Here is a 19,256-nt window from a genome sequence, read left to right on the forward strand (position 1 = left end):
GGCAGTGGTTTATTAGTATGAGTAGTGTACTCAGGTACACACATGATCTCACTTAATCCTTACAATAACCTAAGATCTAAATAATTTGCCCAAGGTCACAGACCAGTAGTAGGGACTGATCTGCATCTGGATGTGGCAGTAAAGCTTAGGTCCTATGCTTTCCTTTCCAGTATAGGTCTGCCACTCCCACCCAGGTGAATACAGGAAGTTTAGGTTCAGAGTGCTGAGTTCAGGACTGGAAAACCTGTCCATTAAGCCTCCTGCCAATCCTTACTCCTTTCCTCTTATTAAAAAAGAGATAGGCATGGGTATTTCTCTCCTTGCTTCTTTTCTATGCTTTTTGGGCCTAACTACTGACTATGGATTTGAACTTACTGTAGGACAGTGAATACCTTTGACATTTTACCTAACAGACTGCCTGCTTCTATACTATATAGTTCTGTTACTAATAAGGCTATTCCTGGTCCAAATAAAGGAAAGGGGGGGGGGACTAAATCTACCCCCAACTTTTAACCTCTGGGAATGGATATGTTACAATCTTATATGGTTTCTTTTTTTATATAGAGAGTAAAAAATAAGATTTAAGAAAATCAGTGATTTTTTTTTCATTTTTAATTTTTTCTAGGTTGAACACAAATGTGGAATTATATCAGAGTTTGCAGAAATTACTATCTGATAAAAAGCTTGTGGATTCCCTTGATGTAGAAACCAGGTACTCATTCCTTTGCATTTGTTATGACTGTGACTCTAGTGGTAAAGCTGAGAGTTTTCCCCTTTGGAGTATCCTCTGCACACATAGCTCCCTGCAATGTTCCTCCCCATATATCTCCATGACTCCTGCAGTTTTTGTAAGACTCTACTCAAATGATAGATCCTCTTCCCACCAGGTCAGGCCCCATTCTCTTATCTTGCTTTATTTTTCTTCAATGCCCTAGTAATTTCCATCAGCATCTTATCCATTTGTTTATTTATCATCATTTTACCTCACTAAATTTGGTTCACTGAGGCAACATGTAGTAGGTATTTCACCAATGAATGAATGAACTATAAACATTTGATAATTACGCTTACCTTTATGCTTAAAGTTCCATAATTGATACCATTGGAAGATATTAGCAAATTGATTTATTTACTGTGGATATCAATATCTTTGAAATGATTTGCTTTTTGGTTCATTAAATTACTTTATTAGCTAGATGCATGGCATCTGCCTGTAATCTCAGCTACTAGGGAGGCTGAGGCAGGAGGATCACAAGTTTGAAGCCACTGTGGGCAGCTTAGTGAGATCCTGTCTCAATAGAAAAAAGAGGATATAGCTCAGTGGTAGTGTGCCACTGGGTTCAATCATCAAAAAAAAAAAAAAAAAAAAAGAATACAGATTAATAAATATGAATCAAAAAGTCAAATTTCTAAGTCAATAAATAAGAATATTTGATATATGACCTTGGATATCTCAGTTTTTTGGTCACATTTGTTTATAAAATAAGTATAATATGGTTTGTCATTTATTTGCTCATATTTGGATCATAATGTACAGATTTTTGTTTTTCACCTTATTTGGATCTGGTTATCTTTTTTTTTTTTTTTTAAATGGGACACTTATTTCCTTTGGCTCCAAATTTTTCTTTCTCCTGCTTCTTTCTTCTTGTCTCTCTATATGTGGCTATGATTCCCAACTGAAGCCCTATTCCACAGGGACCAGTTGGTAATAGAATCTTGCTACTCCGTGCAGAGTGTGAGTACTATGCAGTATGAGTAGCAAAATGAGCTCAGCGTTTGGTGGCTTATTTTCATCTGACTGGCAGGTATGCCGGTACCTGACCTTGTTTTACTTCATTGATCCTGGTAGCTCCATATACTAGTAAAGTTAGCTGTGTTGTCAGAATATTTGGTTTCATTATAATTTTAGGCTTCAGCATTATATTTGCCTTCATTAGTAAAACAAGTAAAAGTTGAATACCTATTAATGGTGCCAGATTTATACTTTATAAAGTAACAATGAAGAATATTAAAAATAAGATTATTCAATCTGATTTTTTTAAAAAAATATTTTTTAGATGTTGATGGACCTTTATTTTATTCATTTATTTATATGTAGTGCTGAGAATTGAACCCAGTGCCTCACACATGCTAGGCAGGCATTCTACCACTGAGCCCCAGCCCCAGCCCCTTCAATCTGATTTTTACTGAGGTGTCAATCAGTTTAATTGCAGACTATCAGACCGTCTTACATGCAAAGGACTTTTACTTATAGGATATATTCTATATTTCTAGATGTTACTAAAAAATGCTGATAGGAACTTTCAAATAACAAAATGACAAATACATTGGGAAGAATAAGCTACACGGAATATCAGTATAAAAAGGAAAAGCTTTGAAAGTGGGAGAAGGCTAGAATTTGAAGTAATAATTAATGAAATATCATGACACTTGCACATCAATCAGATGTGTTAGCTGGCAACCAGAAAGAACTACATCCTAGTTTTTATGTATTGTAAAGTATAAGTATAATGGCTAAAACAGAGATTTATTGATTTAATAAAGTATCTTGTTATGATAAGTTAATGTATAGAAAAAATTATTCGAATTGAGTAGTTCATTATCTTACTAGATCCATTCCATGAAATATTAATTCTATCAGATATTCAGAACTTTTCTTAGAAGGGTTTTCTTGGTCCATAAGTTTGAGAATCTGACATTTGTTTCCCCATTGGAGAATTTTAATACTTTAGAGTCTCTGAGAACCCAACCACAAAGAAACCTGTTTAACTTGGGACTTTCCAAAACCATATAGTCTGTATGCAAAAAACATAGAAAACTCACTTTCCAGACAATATAATGGAGGGAAAACCCCAGCCACAATAGCAACAAAAGCTATAATTTACTTTGGAATTAACTCCCAAGGTCTGTGCAGAACCTGAACCTGGCATGGGTGCTTGTGCATGGACCCCTCCTTGTTCCCCAGTATGAGAAACAACTGGGAGAAATGTTCTTAGATAAGAAGGAAGAAAGTTTAATATTGTTCTCTACTGACCTGTAAGTTTAGTGCTCTTGTTTCTATATCTAAAAGAGACTTCATTGTTTTTGTTGCTTAAATTATTTTGAAGTCTTAGAGAATAAATATGAAAGCATAGGTAAAAAAAATTACTTAGAAGAGCATTATACATAAGCAAGTCAATAGTCTATTAGATCAATGAAAAGCAAAATTTCAGACACGTGTAAGACTATATTTGGTATATGATAGAGGTGCCATTGCATATTAGTGTGAAAAACTTGGTTTTCAGTAAATGAATAAGCATTTTGGGGAGGAACAGTAGATTGATTAAAGATTAAATATTTTTAGAAGAAATCACAAAAGCAATGTTAATCCTGGGATGTGGAAGATCTTTCTTGGTATGATACGGAAGAGAGAAGACTGATGGATTTAATTACATAAAAATTGCAGATTTGGTGTGGCAGAACTGCATTTAAAGTTAAAATACACAATGAGACAAATGTTACTTACATGACAAAGGGTTAATTGCATTTAATTATGTTGAGACCTTACAAATTACTTGGTGATAAAAAGCAAGAAAGCCAGCCGTCTTATAGAAAAATGAGCAAAAAATTCTTTTGAGACTTTCATTTCACAAAATAAGGGATAGCAACACATGGTAAAAAATGTCTAGAGCATGGAAATGTAGCTGTGGGATTAGACTGTCAGAGTCGGGTATTGATTCAGTAGTTCTCTAAGCCTTAGTTTTATCCTTCCTTGGACAGGAATAAAAAAGCATGTCATAAGATTACAATGAAGTTTAAACGAAATAATTCACGTAAGTGTTGTGTTCAGTACATGGCATCCAAAAAATGGGATCTGCCATCATTGAAGAAAGGCAGAATAAAGCAAAAAGCCCATCAGTCAACAAAGTTGAAACAGAATAAGAATAGTGATGTTAATGGGTTGAGGTACAAGGGTTCCCTCTCTAGTTAAATGTAAACTGATAAGTCTTTAGGAAGGACAATATGGTAATATATGTCAATGTGTGTATTTTTTGATCAGTTTAATTTCTTGGAATTTATCCTAAGGAAACAAACAAGGCTAAAGACACGTACTTAGCAGGAGTGGGAAAAATGGGAACTATTTTTAGTCCATAGAACAAAACACAAATTTTTAAAGTCATCTTTTTGAAGAATGTTTAATATAGGGAGATCTATTCATGTTTGTGATGTGTTTTTAAAGTTTTTTATTAATACATTAAAATTATACATAATAGTGGGATTCACTGTGACATGTCCATTCATGCACATAACATAATTTTGTTAATTTTAATTCCCCAGGATCTCCTGTTTCCCTAACCTGCTACCTCCCCCTTATCTCCTTCCTCTAGTCTCCTGACATTCTTTATATTTTCATGAGATCCCACCCCCTTTTTTCTTTATTTTCTCCTTTAGCTTCCACATATGAGAGAAAACATATGACCCTTGACTCTCTAAGTCTGGCTTATTTTGCTTGACCCTCTCAAGTTCTGTTCATTTTCCTGCAAATGACATAATTTCATTCTTTTTGATATAATTTTACAAGAAAAAGACAAATACAAACGCGCGCGCGCGCATGTGTGTGTGTGTGTGTGTGTGTGTGTGTATGGGTCTCAATTATTCTAAATAAATAATATAGCATATTGAAAGTAGATTGAGGCTAGGATATGGCTTAGCAGCAAAGTGCTTGCCTTTTATTTGCAAAGCCTTGGGTTTGATCCCCAGTTCCAAAAGAAAGCAGATTGGATGGAAGTACAAGAGTTTTAATAGTGGTTATCATTGGCGGGATTAATGCTTTTAGTACATAATTTCTCATACATTTCTATAATAAAGTAATGTATAATAGAGTAAATTTATCTGATCAATTCCCATTACCAGTTTATCAGCCCTGCTATCTTTCTTCTCTCTTATTAAAACAGATAGTCTTGAATTTCTATAATATGGGACTCTTGTATCTTAAATTATTGTTGCTTAAAGTTAATAAATTCAGGTTATATTGTCCTAGAAAAAACCAACAGAAAATTACTTAGAGAGGGCTAGGTTCTTAGGTGGACTGTTTAGAAAGAGAGAGGAAGGTGGGCTTGAGTGAAGCACTCTTACATTATTTAAGAAAGAATATAAGTGACTACATTATTAGTTTTCAGAATTTCAGAGGAACTTTAATTCTGATTATTTAAAATATCTCAGACACATTAATCAGGAAGATAAATATATCTCTTTTGAGGCAGCCAAAAGAGTATATCAAATATTTAGCTGGCCTATCTCCAGAAAAAAAGCATTAAAAAATATATTGTTGACAGAAAAAGGCATTACAATTGAAATCAGTTCCAAACAAAAAGCAGGATTAGAAAGAAAGAAAACAGTTTTCCTCAGCCAAGAAACTTGGCTTCCGGTATAGCATCAAAGAATTGAACATTCGAAGTAGCTGCTACTATTTGGAAGAAAAACCGAAAATCTCATGCGAAGGGCCTTTGAAAAATCATCCAAGTATAAACTGTTTTATGTTTTTAATTTTGGGGATTTGGATGAAGTTGAAATAAATAAGTAATTATGATGGTGACTTTAACAGGTTTGCACTGAATAAGGGAATAAGCTCTTACATGACAAGCTAATGATACTTATCAGTCAGCTAGATGTTTTTTCTGACTTCTGAGATATTAAGCTCCTTGTTTAAAACAGATAAATTATGTGTGTGCTTGTATGTGTGTTGAAACAACTTTTGGCAATAGGTTTTAAAAGGGTTGATTCAACGATGACAATAACAACAAAAAACCCACTGATTTTTGCTAATAAATTTTATTAATGATTATAACCTGGACTCTTTTATATTAGGCGAGTGGCTGAACTATTTATGTTTGATTTTGAAATCAGCGGGATCCATCTAGATGAAGAAAAGGTAAATCTTTCCTCTGTATTTGATCCCTCTTGTTTTACTAGCATTTATAGTTGACATCTTTGTTTCAGAGTGCTTATTTAGTGCTTGAATATTTATATTACAGAAACGCTCAGGTCAGCGGGGCTGGGGTTGTGGCTCAATGGTAGAGTGCTTGCTTTGCACGAGTGAGGCTCTGGGTTCAATCCTCAGCACCACATAAATAAATAAATATTTTTAAAAATGCTCAGGTCATTGTTATGGAATTCTCCCATAGGCTGTGTTTGAATGTAGTGCTCTCTGGAAGCTGGGCTATCACAATTAAAAATGGCTTGAGACAGTTGGGATGCTTGAGATGTCATGGAATTAGGGTAAGATGCGCAGTATCAGAAAAGATCAGCAAGCAAATAGGCTAAATCATTGACAGTCGAAAGTACAGGGGATTTCCTTAAGTGCCTTTATTCACATTGCCCATGTTTTTGACAGATCCACACACTTTTGTTCTGGCAGCAATAAGTGTAGGTCACAGTGTTTACACTGGGATGAAGGGCTTGATACATTGTCCAGACCTCTTGTTTTACAGATGTGGAAACAGGACAAAGTGATTTGTTCAAGTTCTTATCCTTAGTTCCCAGGACTTCTCTTCCTGGCCACTGCTCTTTCTAGAACATGACATCCTAAGAAACTGAGTGCTGCATTTTTTTCTTTAAAGGTAACAATGTTTTTCCAAATAAATATAGTATAATTAAACCATTTACTTAAGAACAGATTAGTTTATCAGGATGTCTTTGAAAGTAAATGGCAGTCTTGAGGATATACCACTAGCCCTCCATATTCATGGGTTCCACATCTGGATTTAACTAACTACAGATGGGAAATATTCAGAAAAATAATTTCATCTATACTGACATGTATAGACTTTTTTTTGTCACTAGCCCCCCCCCCCAAAAAAAAATTCAGTGTGTAACTACTTAACATGGCATTTACATTGTATTAGGTGACAGAGATGGTTTAAAGTAAATGGAAAAATATACATAAGTTCTATGCAAATACAATAATACCATTTTATATAAAGGTCTTGAGCATCTGTGGACTTTGGTATCGGTGGAGGAAAGGGGAGTATCTTGGAACCTTCCCTTGTGGATGCTGAGGGATGATTGTATTTATTGTATAATATACAGTAAATTCTGTCATTTTGATAGGCACTGGGTTTGAATGTTAGTGGGTCCACACACATGTCTGGCGTTTTTATGTAGCTTCAAGGACTTTGCACCTGACTCTTGGTCTGACCCTGAGCTGGGATGTGCTTTCCCATGAGGTCACAAGGTCAATGGGTTCTACTATAAATTCATAAAGTAAACACCTTTGCCCCTTTCCAGACCAGTTATTTTTTAGTACTTTTCTATACTAGTGATATATACCATATTCTCTGACTCACTTGGAAGAAAGTTTCAGAGGCAGTTTGCATTTTTTCCCATTCTAGTACTCTCATATCTTAATTAGTAACCAAGTCAAATTACCTTGACTAGATAATTGCACTGGCCTACAAAGGCTTTGTCTTCCTAATTGTCATTATAATTTATATCACCTGAGCTTTGCTATATTAAAGCATATGTTTCATATCATATCTTCCTGATAACTTTGAGAATGGTACCATTATTTCCGTTTTATTGATAAAAAACTGGTGAACCTAGAGTTTGTGGGAGGCTATTATGTAATAGCCACAGACTCCTGTAGGCATGCTGTTGCTCTGTCTAATCTACATCTGAACATTAAGAATCTTTTTCTTAAAGCATCAATTTGTTAGATTCTCCCACTGAGAACCTCTCAGTGCTTTCCTTTGTTTAGTGCTCCATTGAAGCTCATCACACCTGTCTTCCGTCTGTGTGTTTGTGTGGTGTGGGGTATGTCCTCCTCCTTGCCAGGTTTGCCTGGCTAAAATCCCCTGGACATTCATCTTCAGGACATATGGTCTGTGTATCAGTTCCCCAGGTGGAATTTTGTATTCATCTTAACTCATTTTACTTGCTTCACTCATATGGCATGTATCCTTATTGCATATAGGCATTTATCTGCCTTTTATTGAAGTTGTAACTATTGCATCACTTATCTCTAAGGCTTATCAAAGACTGAGAGCATACATCATGATTTTTAATGTGTAACAATTTTAGACTTAGTGAAATATCAAATCACTGAGTCATGAATCATTGTAATGCTAGCTAACATTAATTGAATTTGATATCTTCAAAAGGAATATCACTAGTAGAGATCTTTATGGATAATTATAATATTTTATATAATCTTTATAAAAATGCTTTCTGTAACTTGTTGACAAATCATATGTGTTCTGTTTGAGCAATATAAACATTGCTGCTTTATCTAACATGTGTCCTTACGGTATATTACTCTTTCCTAGTAACTAATTCCCTGGGGGAACCCATCAGCATTAGAGATGTAAGAAAAATAAATCTGCTAAATTTTGTTACAACTTCCATGTTTGTTCTTTAAAGGTGCCCCACAAGGATAGGGTATAAGGAACACGTTACATGTTTTAGAAGAGAGAGCATGAAGTAAACCCACCAACATAATCTACAAATATAAAGGCCTATATTCTTTTTTTTTTTTTTTTGAATCTGAAACTTTATTTTTGAAATTTTTACTAAGATTATATGAAAATTTTACAAAATTTATTTTTCACTGAATGATTTATTTAATTATATACAGTAAAATTCATAAATGTAATATATATAACTGGATAAATTAAGATAAATCCACCCTCCCATGTAACGAATACCCCAGTCGAGACAAACCTAGGACATTGCCTTTGGTTCATGGTTCAAAGGACTTGGTTCCCTTTCAGTGTCTTCTATCCAAACCCCTTATCCTCACCTCCCTGTACCCCACATTCAGAAAATCCAGGCAACAACTACTCTGATTTTTAATACTATATACTAATTTTACCTGTTCTTTACCTTCATGTAAATGGGATAATGTGGTGTTTTGTGTCTGGCTTCTTGTACTGATGGGTTTCAATAGTTCATTATTTATTACTTGGAGTAGTATGTCATTGTAGGAGTGTGCCATAATGTGTTTATTCATTCTCCTACTGAACACTTGGATTATTTTAAGTTTGGGGCTATTGTTAACATTCTTGGGCTAACCTCTTGACAGTTGTTTTTAATTTCAAAATATGTACATTGGGAAAGATCTACCCCCTTAGCTGCAGATTCATACTCTAGGTTCTTAGGTTTTGTTTTGTAATCTGAGGATTGAACTGGGGTCTTATGTATGTCAGGTGTTGTGGTTTAGATGTGAGGTGTACCCCAAAAGCTCACATTTGAGTCAATGCAAGAAAGTTTAGAGATGACATGACTGGGTTATGAGTCTTAACCTAATCAGTGCATTAATCCCCTAATAGGGATTAACTGGGTGGTAAATGTAGACAGGTAGGGTGTAAGGCCTATATTCTTTACAGACTTTTTCTTTCTTTCTTTCTTTGAGATGGGGGTCTCATTGTGTTACCTAGGCTGCCCTCCCACTCCTGGGCTTAAGTGATCCTCCTGCTTTAGCCTCCCAAGTAGCTAAGACTTTAGATGTTCACCTCTGAACCTGACAATTTTGTTTAAATTTTATTTTAAGACCTCATGAATATAGTAAAGAGAATGTAAGTGTATTTTTTACAGTTATTTAATAACAAGTTCATAGAATTTTTAGAGATTTCAAAGTATTGCGTATTTAATTGCCACAGAACAAAGAAATGGTATGTCTAGCAGATTGTTGAAATCAGAACATGAACTCAGTGTTTATTTTTCCTTTTACTAGGTGATACAAATATTTGAAATTATTAATTTTATCACATTTTAGTATTTTTATAGTGAAAGCTTTGGGGAAAATTTTTGAACTACAATGTAGTTTCTAGACATCGTTTGTCTTTTTAGTTATTCTACTAGTTACCATTAGGTGGTGATACATGGCCATACCAGAAACAAAAACAGGCAAAGAAATCTGAGCCAAAAAGCCATTGGATCTCTGAAAACTTATGTTTCTCACAAAGTTTTGAATTTTCTATATTGAAAACTTTGGGTTATTATTACAGAGTTAATTTTTTCAGCTTTTTATCAAACATACATCTGCATCTTAAGTATTTAACTTTTTAAACAATTAGTACTGTTTAATCACTTTTGAAGTTATAAAATATTTACCTTAGAATCTATTAATAGCTATTAGAAGATTAATAGATTTTAGAATCTATTAATAGCTATTGCCCCCTTCCTAGAAATATTTGCAGATAATGGACCTGAAGCCCCCTCATGAGCCTAGTTTAGAAGCCCATCTGGTTCTCTAGTTACAAATAACTGGAACTCCATACCTTGTCCTCTAGTGGACCTGACTAATTATGTGAACTGTAGTTTATCTTTCATCTGAAAACATTTGTGGCAACTCCTTCAATAATGCACATTTCCTCAGGAGATTGTGTTTCATAAAGCTGTGGCTGCAAGATAAAACTTCTATGGTTCTGTTGGTACCATCCACATCCTCACCACTGACAATCTGAGGGCCTGGCAGGTACAGGGACCATGTGCCATGTGCTGGGTGCATTTGCACAGAGTAGAGGACGCTGCCCTGCTGTGTGAGGCCTCAGTCTAATTTCTATTGTTCTACAGCAGCCCAAGAGTATGCAAAATCAGAACTTTTATTTTTTGTAGATGGACAGAATGGTTTTATTTTATTTTATTTTATTCTAAACCAGTGCCTCACTTGTGCTAGGCAAGTGCTCTGCCAAGTGAGCTACAGCCCCAACCCCCAAATCAGAACTTTTAAAGTGGGCTTTCCTCTTGTGTGTGTTCTCTACTCTTCTGTGAAATACTCTATTACTTCCCTTTCCCTCTGCCCTTTATTCTAATCTTTTAAGAGTAAATATATTTTCTAATTCTGCCCTTTAAATATTAGTTTTTCTTAGTCTAAAAATACTTTGTAAGTGCCCCCGTTGAACAGATATTAACCAGCACTCTATTCTCTGGCTCACTTAAGGAAGGCTTTTTTTTGGGTGGGGTGGGGGGACAGAGGAGGATTCTGTATTTTTCACATTATTAATTTCAAGGATTGGTAACATAATTGCATTAGACATAAAATAGAATTCTAGAAGTTGTAAAACTCTTAAAATATACAAACATTATAAAATCAAAGAAAATTTTTTATTGAGATCTTAAATAATTAATCAACATCAAGATATATTTTTTTAATTGATGATTTTATTCTTTAAATTTGTTTGTATGTACAAAAACATCTGCAGGACATATTTTAATGCATTCAGACATAACAAGAATGTTTTCTTACTTATGCCTCTCAACTCAAATATTCGGTGTCCAGAAACATTGTCATAAATCAATTGCATGATATTTTTATTTCATGTTGTAATACATTGGTGTTAATGAGGTCAAAGTGTTGCCAAGGAAAGTAGAAGTACTCTGACTATACTGATCCTATTTTTTTTAACCATACAATTTATTTTTATTTTTTTTTTAGTCATACATGACAGCAGAATGTATTTTGACATATAATACATACATGGAATGTACATACATCAATCATATTGTCTATTCTATTCTGCTGCCCTTCCTATCCTCCCTACTCCTCCCCTCCTCTCCCATCCTTTCTCTCTATCCAATCTAATGTGACACACTTTTTTTTCTTTTTCTCATCACAATATCATATATGTATTCTGTATAACAATGAGGTTCTCCTTCCATCTTCCGTGCAACTCCCCTTTTCCCTCTTTTTCCCTCCCACCTCTCTTCCCTATTTAGTGGTAGTGTTCTTCTCATGCTCTTCCTCCCTATCCCATTTTGAGTCTCCCCCCTTATATCAGAGAAGACATTCGGCATTTGTTTTTTAGGGATTGGCTAACTTCACTTAGCATAATCTGCTCTAATGCCATCCATTTGTCTGCAAATGCCATGATCTTGTTATTTTTTAGTGCTGAGTAATATTCCATTGTGTATAAATACCACATTTTTAAAATCCATTCATCTATTGAAGAGCATCGAGGTTGGTTCCACATTCTAGTTATTGTGAATTGTGCTGCTATAAACATTGAATCAACATCAAGATATTAAATGTTCTTTATCAGCTAGATATATGTTAATTTCCTACCTTTATATATTGTCTATTAAATTAATTGTGAAATATTAATTTAAAATACCCTTAAATAACTTTTATTCCTCCCACATGTAGCGTAAAAGAGCAGTGGACCTTAATGTTAAAATTTTGGATTTGAGTAGTAAATTTCTCATGGGAACCAACTTTCCCAACAAGATTGAGAAGCATCTCTTACCAGATCACATTCGCCATAACTTTGTACGTGATGGGGATCTTGTGGTAGTCGATGGTCTGCATGCGGAAGCACCAAATGACTTGGTATGTATTTTTCATTCTCTTTATTGTTTAGGTCCCATCTAGACATACTAAACAATGTATGTTGCTGCTGTTTTAACCAAAAATTTGGTGATAAATTAAAATTCTTTATGTTACTAAGTTTTAAACTTTTAACTAATGGGATCATTAATTCCGTAAATGCTTTGAATAATGAAAATGATTTAATTTTTCATGTCTCATAAAAAATTTCCTTCTTCTTTTTTTTTTGGGGGGGGGGGTGGTACCAGAGATTGAATTCATGGGAACTTAACTACCTGAGCCACATCCCCAGCACTTTTTTAAATTTTATTCAGAGACAGGGTCTCACTGAATTGCTTAAGGCCTAGTAAGTTGCTGAGGCTGGCTTTGAACTCACGATCCTCCTGCCTCAGCCTTTTGAGCTGCTGGGGTTACAGGTGTGCACCACCATGCCTGGTTTAAAAAATTCCTTTATTTTAGAAGATGATAAGAAACAACAATGACTGACTTTATAGACTGCTGAGATTTTTAATACATGAAGTCTTTACCTGATTAAAGATGCTTTATGTAGAGAAATAGCACTGAGTCAAAGTTTGTCCCACCAGACCCTAGCTATAGCTCCAGTCAAGTATTCTGTTGTGACCCATACTATTTTATTGCTCCGAAAGCTTTATTCACCTTGTATAAATCAGTATTTAATTTTGAAAGTGATGATTATAGATAAAGTGGTGAGATTGGGACTATGTTATTGTTGCATAGGACTTTATGTTGTGGATTTTTATATCTTGCACTTTTTAAATATAGGTTCGAGAAGCTGCTTATAGGATTTTTCTTTATCCCAATGCCAGTCAATTGAAATATTTAGAAGAATTGCTAAGCAACAGAGACCTCCTGGCAAAGTTAGTAGGCTATTCTACATTTTCCCACAGGGCTCTCCAAGGAACAATAGCTCAAAAGCCAGGTAAGCCTGTTTATCCACCTTTTAAGGACAAAATGGGGTTTTAAATGAAAATGAACTTCTGAGATATATATATATATATATATATATATATATATATATATATATATATATATGATATAGCTCAGTACTCACATATGCTAAGCAGGTACCTACCACTGAGCTATCTCCTCAGTCCCAAACTTCTGATTTTAAACAGCTATAAATGAGTGTTTTGTTTTGAATACACTCAGAGAACCGTTTATTGAGATTTTTGACATCTTTTGATGAGAATGATCTTTAAATAGAGCTAATAATTTGGTATATATTCTTTTCAGCTAAGGTTATTTATTTCATGCATGAAATGGGAGTAAATCAAATCCAAAGTTTCATTTGATGATAGTTTACATTCTTTTCATTCTAACTCAATTAATTTCTATATTTGACATAATCAAATTAGTTAGAATTAGGGGGAGAGGATGGACGATTAATATTTTTACTAAGGTCGAAGTTAAATATAAATATAAAAACACATAGTCCCACAAATCTACCTTTCATAGAGAATAGTACTGCATGGGAAGGTTTATGCTAGGTGGGGTTAAGGGATAGCCTCTATCCTTGAGTTTACAATAAACTTGCCTCGTGCTATGTTGAATCCTTTATGATTCATCATGTTTAAGAGAAAATGTTATACAGTGACCATAATATATATATAATGTCTTTTCAAAGACATTTTTTAAATCTCAGCTGTGATTTAGGCAGTGAATCAGGATTAGGTGGGTGAAATGGTGCAGCTGTTTAGATTCAAGATGAATTTTGGAGGTCAAAGTTATAAGACTTGGTGCAGGTTGAAAGGGAGGAGGAGATATTGCATCTGGATGGATATGCCATTCCTGGGTGGAGGCACCAAAAGCAAACTCTTTAGGGGGAAGATCGCATCCATAATTCTATGCTATTTTTCTTCCTTCCATGTTTATCCCTTCTTTCTTAATCATGTTCATGTGTTCCCTAAATTCTTTTAAACCTATCCAATTTTGTTTTCCACTCTTTCATACATATCTATTTCTATTTTCCCTTGACCTGTTTAAGGCTTTTTGTGAGGCCATAGGCATGTCACACTCATTTGGGTCTGGGTGCCTTTGCTCATACTTTGTTTTTCAGTGCTCAGCATCCAATCCACCTCTTTCATGAAGCCTGTTAAACTTTTTTACTTTCCTTGAGCTCTTTTGTCCTTGAAACCTTTATGTGCATACAATTTTTTTTTTTTTTTTCAGGGCTGAGGATGGAGCTTAGGACCTTGCCCATGCTAGGCAATTAATCTGCCATTGAGTTATACCACCAGCCAAGCAGTTAAAATTTGTTTCATATAATTTAGCTCCTAAATAGGCTCATGTGTACATCATGCATTATATGTATATATTTTAAATTTTGTGTTATTCCTGTAGTCACTGTTATTATCACTTTGATTATAATACTAATTTTTATTTTTATATAAATATAAAATATACTATTGGACTATTATTCAGAGCTTACTCTGACATTATCACATTTAATTTTTCTAAGGTTTTGTGAAGTAGGCATCCTATCCACAGATAAAAAATATAAGTTTAGGATATTTTGCTAAAACATGGCAGAGCTAGAACCTAAACACATATTCTATAAAGTTACCTCCATAGGCTTTTTGAAAGCCAGTGCTCTGTTTTCATTCATTGACTCAAGAAGTTTTCACTTAGTGCCTACTATATGTCAGATATCATTCTAGGCACTGGAAATGGGTCAGTGTAGAAAACAGTATAGGAAATTGGCATTCTTAGAAGGGAAGACAGTTAAGAACTCAGTAAGTGGGTCGAGTGTGTGTGGGGGGCAGCATTACAGTTTCACATACAATTGTTATCTGGAAGGGCTTGCTGAGAATATGATGTGTGAGTGTAGACCCAAAAGGGGTGCAAGAAAGATTCTGTTGCCATCTAGAGAGAAGGTTCTGAGCAGAAGCATGAGCAAGTACCAAACTTTTGAGACAAAATGACTGACATGTTTGAGGAAAAGTACAAAGGGCAAAATGGAGTGGAGGAAGGGGAGAATGGAAAGAGGTGAAAACAAAGGTCTTGGCAGGGAGGTCTGCATGAAGTGGGGCCTTGACTTAAGTGAAACGAAAAGACATTGCAGGCATTGGGTGAGAAGTGAAATGATCTGACATATCTAGTGATAAGTCATGTGCTGCCGATGTCAAGAAAGACTACAGTGGGGTGGGAGTGACGGAATGACATTTGGAAACGATTTTGCAATAATCATAAGAAATGATGCATCTTGATCAGATTGGTAGCAGTGCAGCTGGTAAAGATGGGGTCAGAGTTAGATATAGAGTATTTTTTTCCTTCTTTCCGATTTTTTTTTGGTGCATTATGGTTGTATATAATTGTGGAATTTATTGTTACATATTCATACATGCACACAATATAACAATATAATATGGCCAGTATCACTCCCTAGCACTTACCCCTCTTTCCCTCTTTCTACCCCATGGTCCTTTCCCTCTTCTGATCTCCCTTTGATCTTCATGAGTTACCCCCACCTCACTTCTTTTCCTTTTTCCTCTTTCGCTTCCACATATAAGAGAAAATGTAAGGACACCTGACCTTCTGAGTTTGGCTTATTTCACTTAATATAATTCTAGTTCCTGGCTATAGAGTATTTTGACATGAGAGCCAAAGGTTTTGACTTAAGCAAGTGGAAAGAGAGTGAGTTACTATTAATTGAGATAGGAAGGCCAAAACCTTGTTTTGGTTTAAGTTAAATTTGAGATGGAAGTTGGCATTCAAGTGGCAAAGCTGAGTAGGAAGTTAGATATTCAAACATGGAGTTGAGAGTGTTCTGAGCTAGAAATGTACATTTGAATCTTTATATGAATTTTTGTGCCAAGGGAGTATATTAGTGAGAAGGAAGGAAAGCAAATAGAGCATGTGCTCCTGGAGGCCATGAAAAAGAAAGTCTTAAGAAGAAGGGAGTGAGTTGACTGTAATGCTGTGGGAAGATCAAGTAGGAAGAGAGGACTAAGGACTGTCATTAGCTCAAGTGCTATGGATTGGAGCTCACCGGAACTGCAGCAACCTCAGCCATATATCAATGCTGACAAATCACCTTGTTCACTGAGTGGTTGGTGTGGTGGTGGTATTTTGGAGTGAGACTCTATGAATACAGTTACATAGATAGGCTGTGACCTGTATCCTTGAGGGGACTTATAATTGGTTAATAATGAGCCCAGGTGTATACATGTAAAAGTAGATATTAATAGTACAGGTTGGCAGAGCTTTACTGCCAAATGATTAGTATAGACAAAACAGTGCCATAGGACTTTATGGAGTCAGTAAGTTTGTCAGATGCTTAGGTGGCAGTTGAGATCTCATGAAGGAGGTGCACAGGGAAGAGATGGGAGTCTTCACAGGTATAAGGATGGCAGAGAAAGGGGTAAATGAGGGTAAGATGGACATTCATGTGATGGGTGAATTAGGAAATAACTGCAGCAAGTGAGGCATTTATTTTTAGGAGTTTCAAATTTAGTCCTTTTAATATGACAATTTTACAGATCCTTTTTTTTTTTTTTTTTTGTAGCAGAGATTGAATTCAGGGGTGGTTTACACTGAGCTACATCTCCAGCCCTTTTTAGTTTTGATTTTGAGACAGGGTCTTGAAAAATTGTTTAGGGTCTTGCTAAGTTGTTTAGCTTGGCCTCAAACTTTGAATTTTGCCTCAGCCTCTTGAGTTGCTAAGTTTATAGGCGTGTATCCCCACACCCAGCTCTAGATAGATTTTTGAGGCAGATTATTGTGACCAGAAAAATTAAGTGGGTAAATGTAGCAAAATATGGTTGTCAAGAAATAAAAAGTAGGGGCTGGGGATGTGGCTCAAGCGGAAGCACGCTCGCCTGGCATGCGCGGGGCACTTGGTTCGATCCTCAGCATCACATAAATGAAGATATTGTGTCCACTGAAAACTAAAAAATAAATATTAACAAAATTCTCTCTCTCACTCTCTCACTCTTTCTCTTAAAAAAAAAAGAAATAAAAAATATACACCATGATTTATTTATAAATAGTCCTATATGGTAGCTGGTATGATATTCTAAAGTGAGATTTCATTTTCGAATACATAGCAATTTTCTTTTTTCTTTCTGTAATTGCTAACACCACTAATATGAAATATGAAGCAGTATCTTCAAAATTAATCTATCCAAGACTTGTTAAGTATTGACAGTGGCAAGAAGCCCTATGGCTTCATGGTTTAGGTTAACCTCCATTCTTTCCTTAGACTTTTCACTCAGAAAGGAGATAACTTAAATTGAAGTGAGGGCAAGAAACTTAAAACCATGTAAAAGATCATCTGGAACATATAAAACAATGTTTGTGGTAAACTAAAATACACATGAAAGCTCTATACACAGTCAGTGGCAAAAAGTGCCAAATGAAAAAATACACATAAAACATTTCCTTTTGTGGGAAATAATGGCAATTTTATTATATTACTTTTATAGATTTATAAATTATAAGGACACAGTATTTTAATATACACTTAAAAAATTTTGTTAGACCTTAAAATATTTAATGTTATAGTTTTGCTTTATCTTATTTTGGTATTACCTCAAATAGATTATTCTATACTTGTTTATAAAAATAAGAATAGTCAATATTTTAATTTTCTTTCAATTTTCAGTAAATCATACTTCATGATTTTTTTAAAAAAAATTTTTTTAGTTGTAGATGGACACAATATCTTCATTTTTATTTGTTTATTTTTATGTGGTGCTGGGGACCAAACCCAGGGCCACATGCATATGAAGCAAGTGCTCTACTACTGAGCTATAACCCCAGCCCATATTTCATGATTTTTAAAATTTAATTTTTAGCAAATCATATTTCAAAAGTATACTACTTCTTTTTATGAACAAACCTGTCTAGCTATCTCTTTAAAACTTAGGAAAAAATTGGACATGCCTAAGATATAATTTTTTTCTCTTATACATATAGATAGAATCACATTGAAATTTTGGATGTTTTCTTTTAGCCTTTCACTGACAATTTTAATTTTGGGGTATAACCTAAGGATTTAGATTCTTACTATGCCAGGGTTTTATTTGTTTATTTGTTTGTTTTGTACTGGGAAGCACTTAACCACTGAGCCATCCCCACTCCTTTTTATTTTTTATTTTGAGATAGGGTCTGGCTAAGATGCTTAGAGTCTCGCTTAGTTGCTGAACCTGCAATTGGCTTTGAACCTGTAATCCTCCAGCCTCAGCCTCTAGAGGGGCTGGTATTACAGGATAATGTACCATCATGCCTGGCTTACTATGGTAGTTTAGTTTATTTTTCTGATTAATTAGAAAAGAGATTATCTATAAATGTTTATTATATAACAGATTAGCAACCCTGCTTCAGTTTGAAAAATCACCACTTTAAGGGAGTTGTATGTAGATTATGATTATCACAATATAATTTTCTCAGGTATGTTCATGTTACTTCTCGTAATTGAAGCTGTTTTCTTTGGATTTTATTTTTAGAGACTGTCATGCAGTTCCTTGAGAAACTATCTGACAAACTTTATGAAAGGTTAGTTTTTCTTCTGCTATTTAGTGTTAAATGTTATATAGTTTTTTAAATAGAGAACTTAATATATAAAATAAATTAAGAAGTGACCTGTTAAGAGTATGTTGGAATATTAGCTATGCAGACCACTCAGCAAGACATATTCACTGTGAAGACCTATTTTGAAAGAATACGGTGGTTTTCTTAAGGTGCCAATCTTGACAATTTAGGTGGTCCACCGTCATTAATCCATTGTCTTTAGCAACCCATCATTTGTGTGTAATTTAAAAATGTTCCCAAAGCCTTCTTGAGTGTATTTATTTTTACCTGTAGAGTTAATTTTATAACAAGCATGTAAAGTATCATTTCTCATCTTTCCAGCTAAGTACAAGAGATTCACAGATATGGTGGATTAATCTGTTTGGCATTTTGTGGATTTTAAGAGTGGCTCTGCCTCGATGTT

General features: G+C 34.7%; 1 protein-coding gene across 2 annotated transcripts in view; it reads left to right on the forward strand.

Moving 5' to 3' along the window:
- Mipep (mitochondrial intermediate peptidase) overlaps positions 1 to 19,256 on the forward strand; it is a 159,270-nt gene that overhangs the window by 6,887 nt on the left and 133,127 nt on the right. The window contains exons 4-8 of one of the 2 annotated variants that reach the window (XM_027941601.2): positions 626 to 712; positions 5,848 to 5,911; positions 12,122 to 12,304; positions 13,085 to 13,241; positions 18,769 to 18,817. In XM_027941601.2, coding sequence (XP_027797402.2) covers positions 626 to 712; positions 5,848 to 5,911; positions 12,122 to 12,304; positions 13,085 to 13,241; positions 18,769 to 18,817 — 540 coding nt within the window. The remainder of the gene's footprint in view (positions 1 to 625; positions 713 to 5,847; positions 5,912 to 12,121; positions 12,305 to 13,084; positions 13,242 to 18,768; positions 18,818 to 19,256) is intronic. The other variant, XM_071611325.1, reaches the window with a different exon arrangement.

This window comes from Marmota flaviventris, chromosome 4, assembly GCF_047511675.1.
Source record: "Marmota flaviventris isolate mMarFla1 chromosome 4, mMarFla1.hap1, whole genome shotgun sequence".
Classification (NCBI taxonomy): domain Eukaryota; kingdom Metazoa; phylum Chordata; class Mammalia; order Rodentia; family Sciuridae; genus Marmota; species Marmota flaviventris.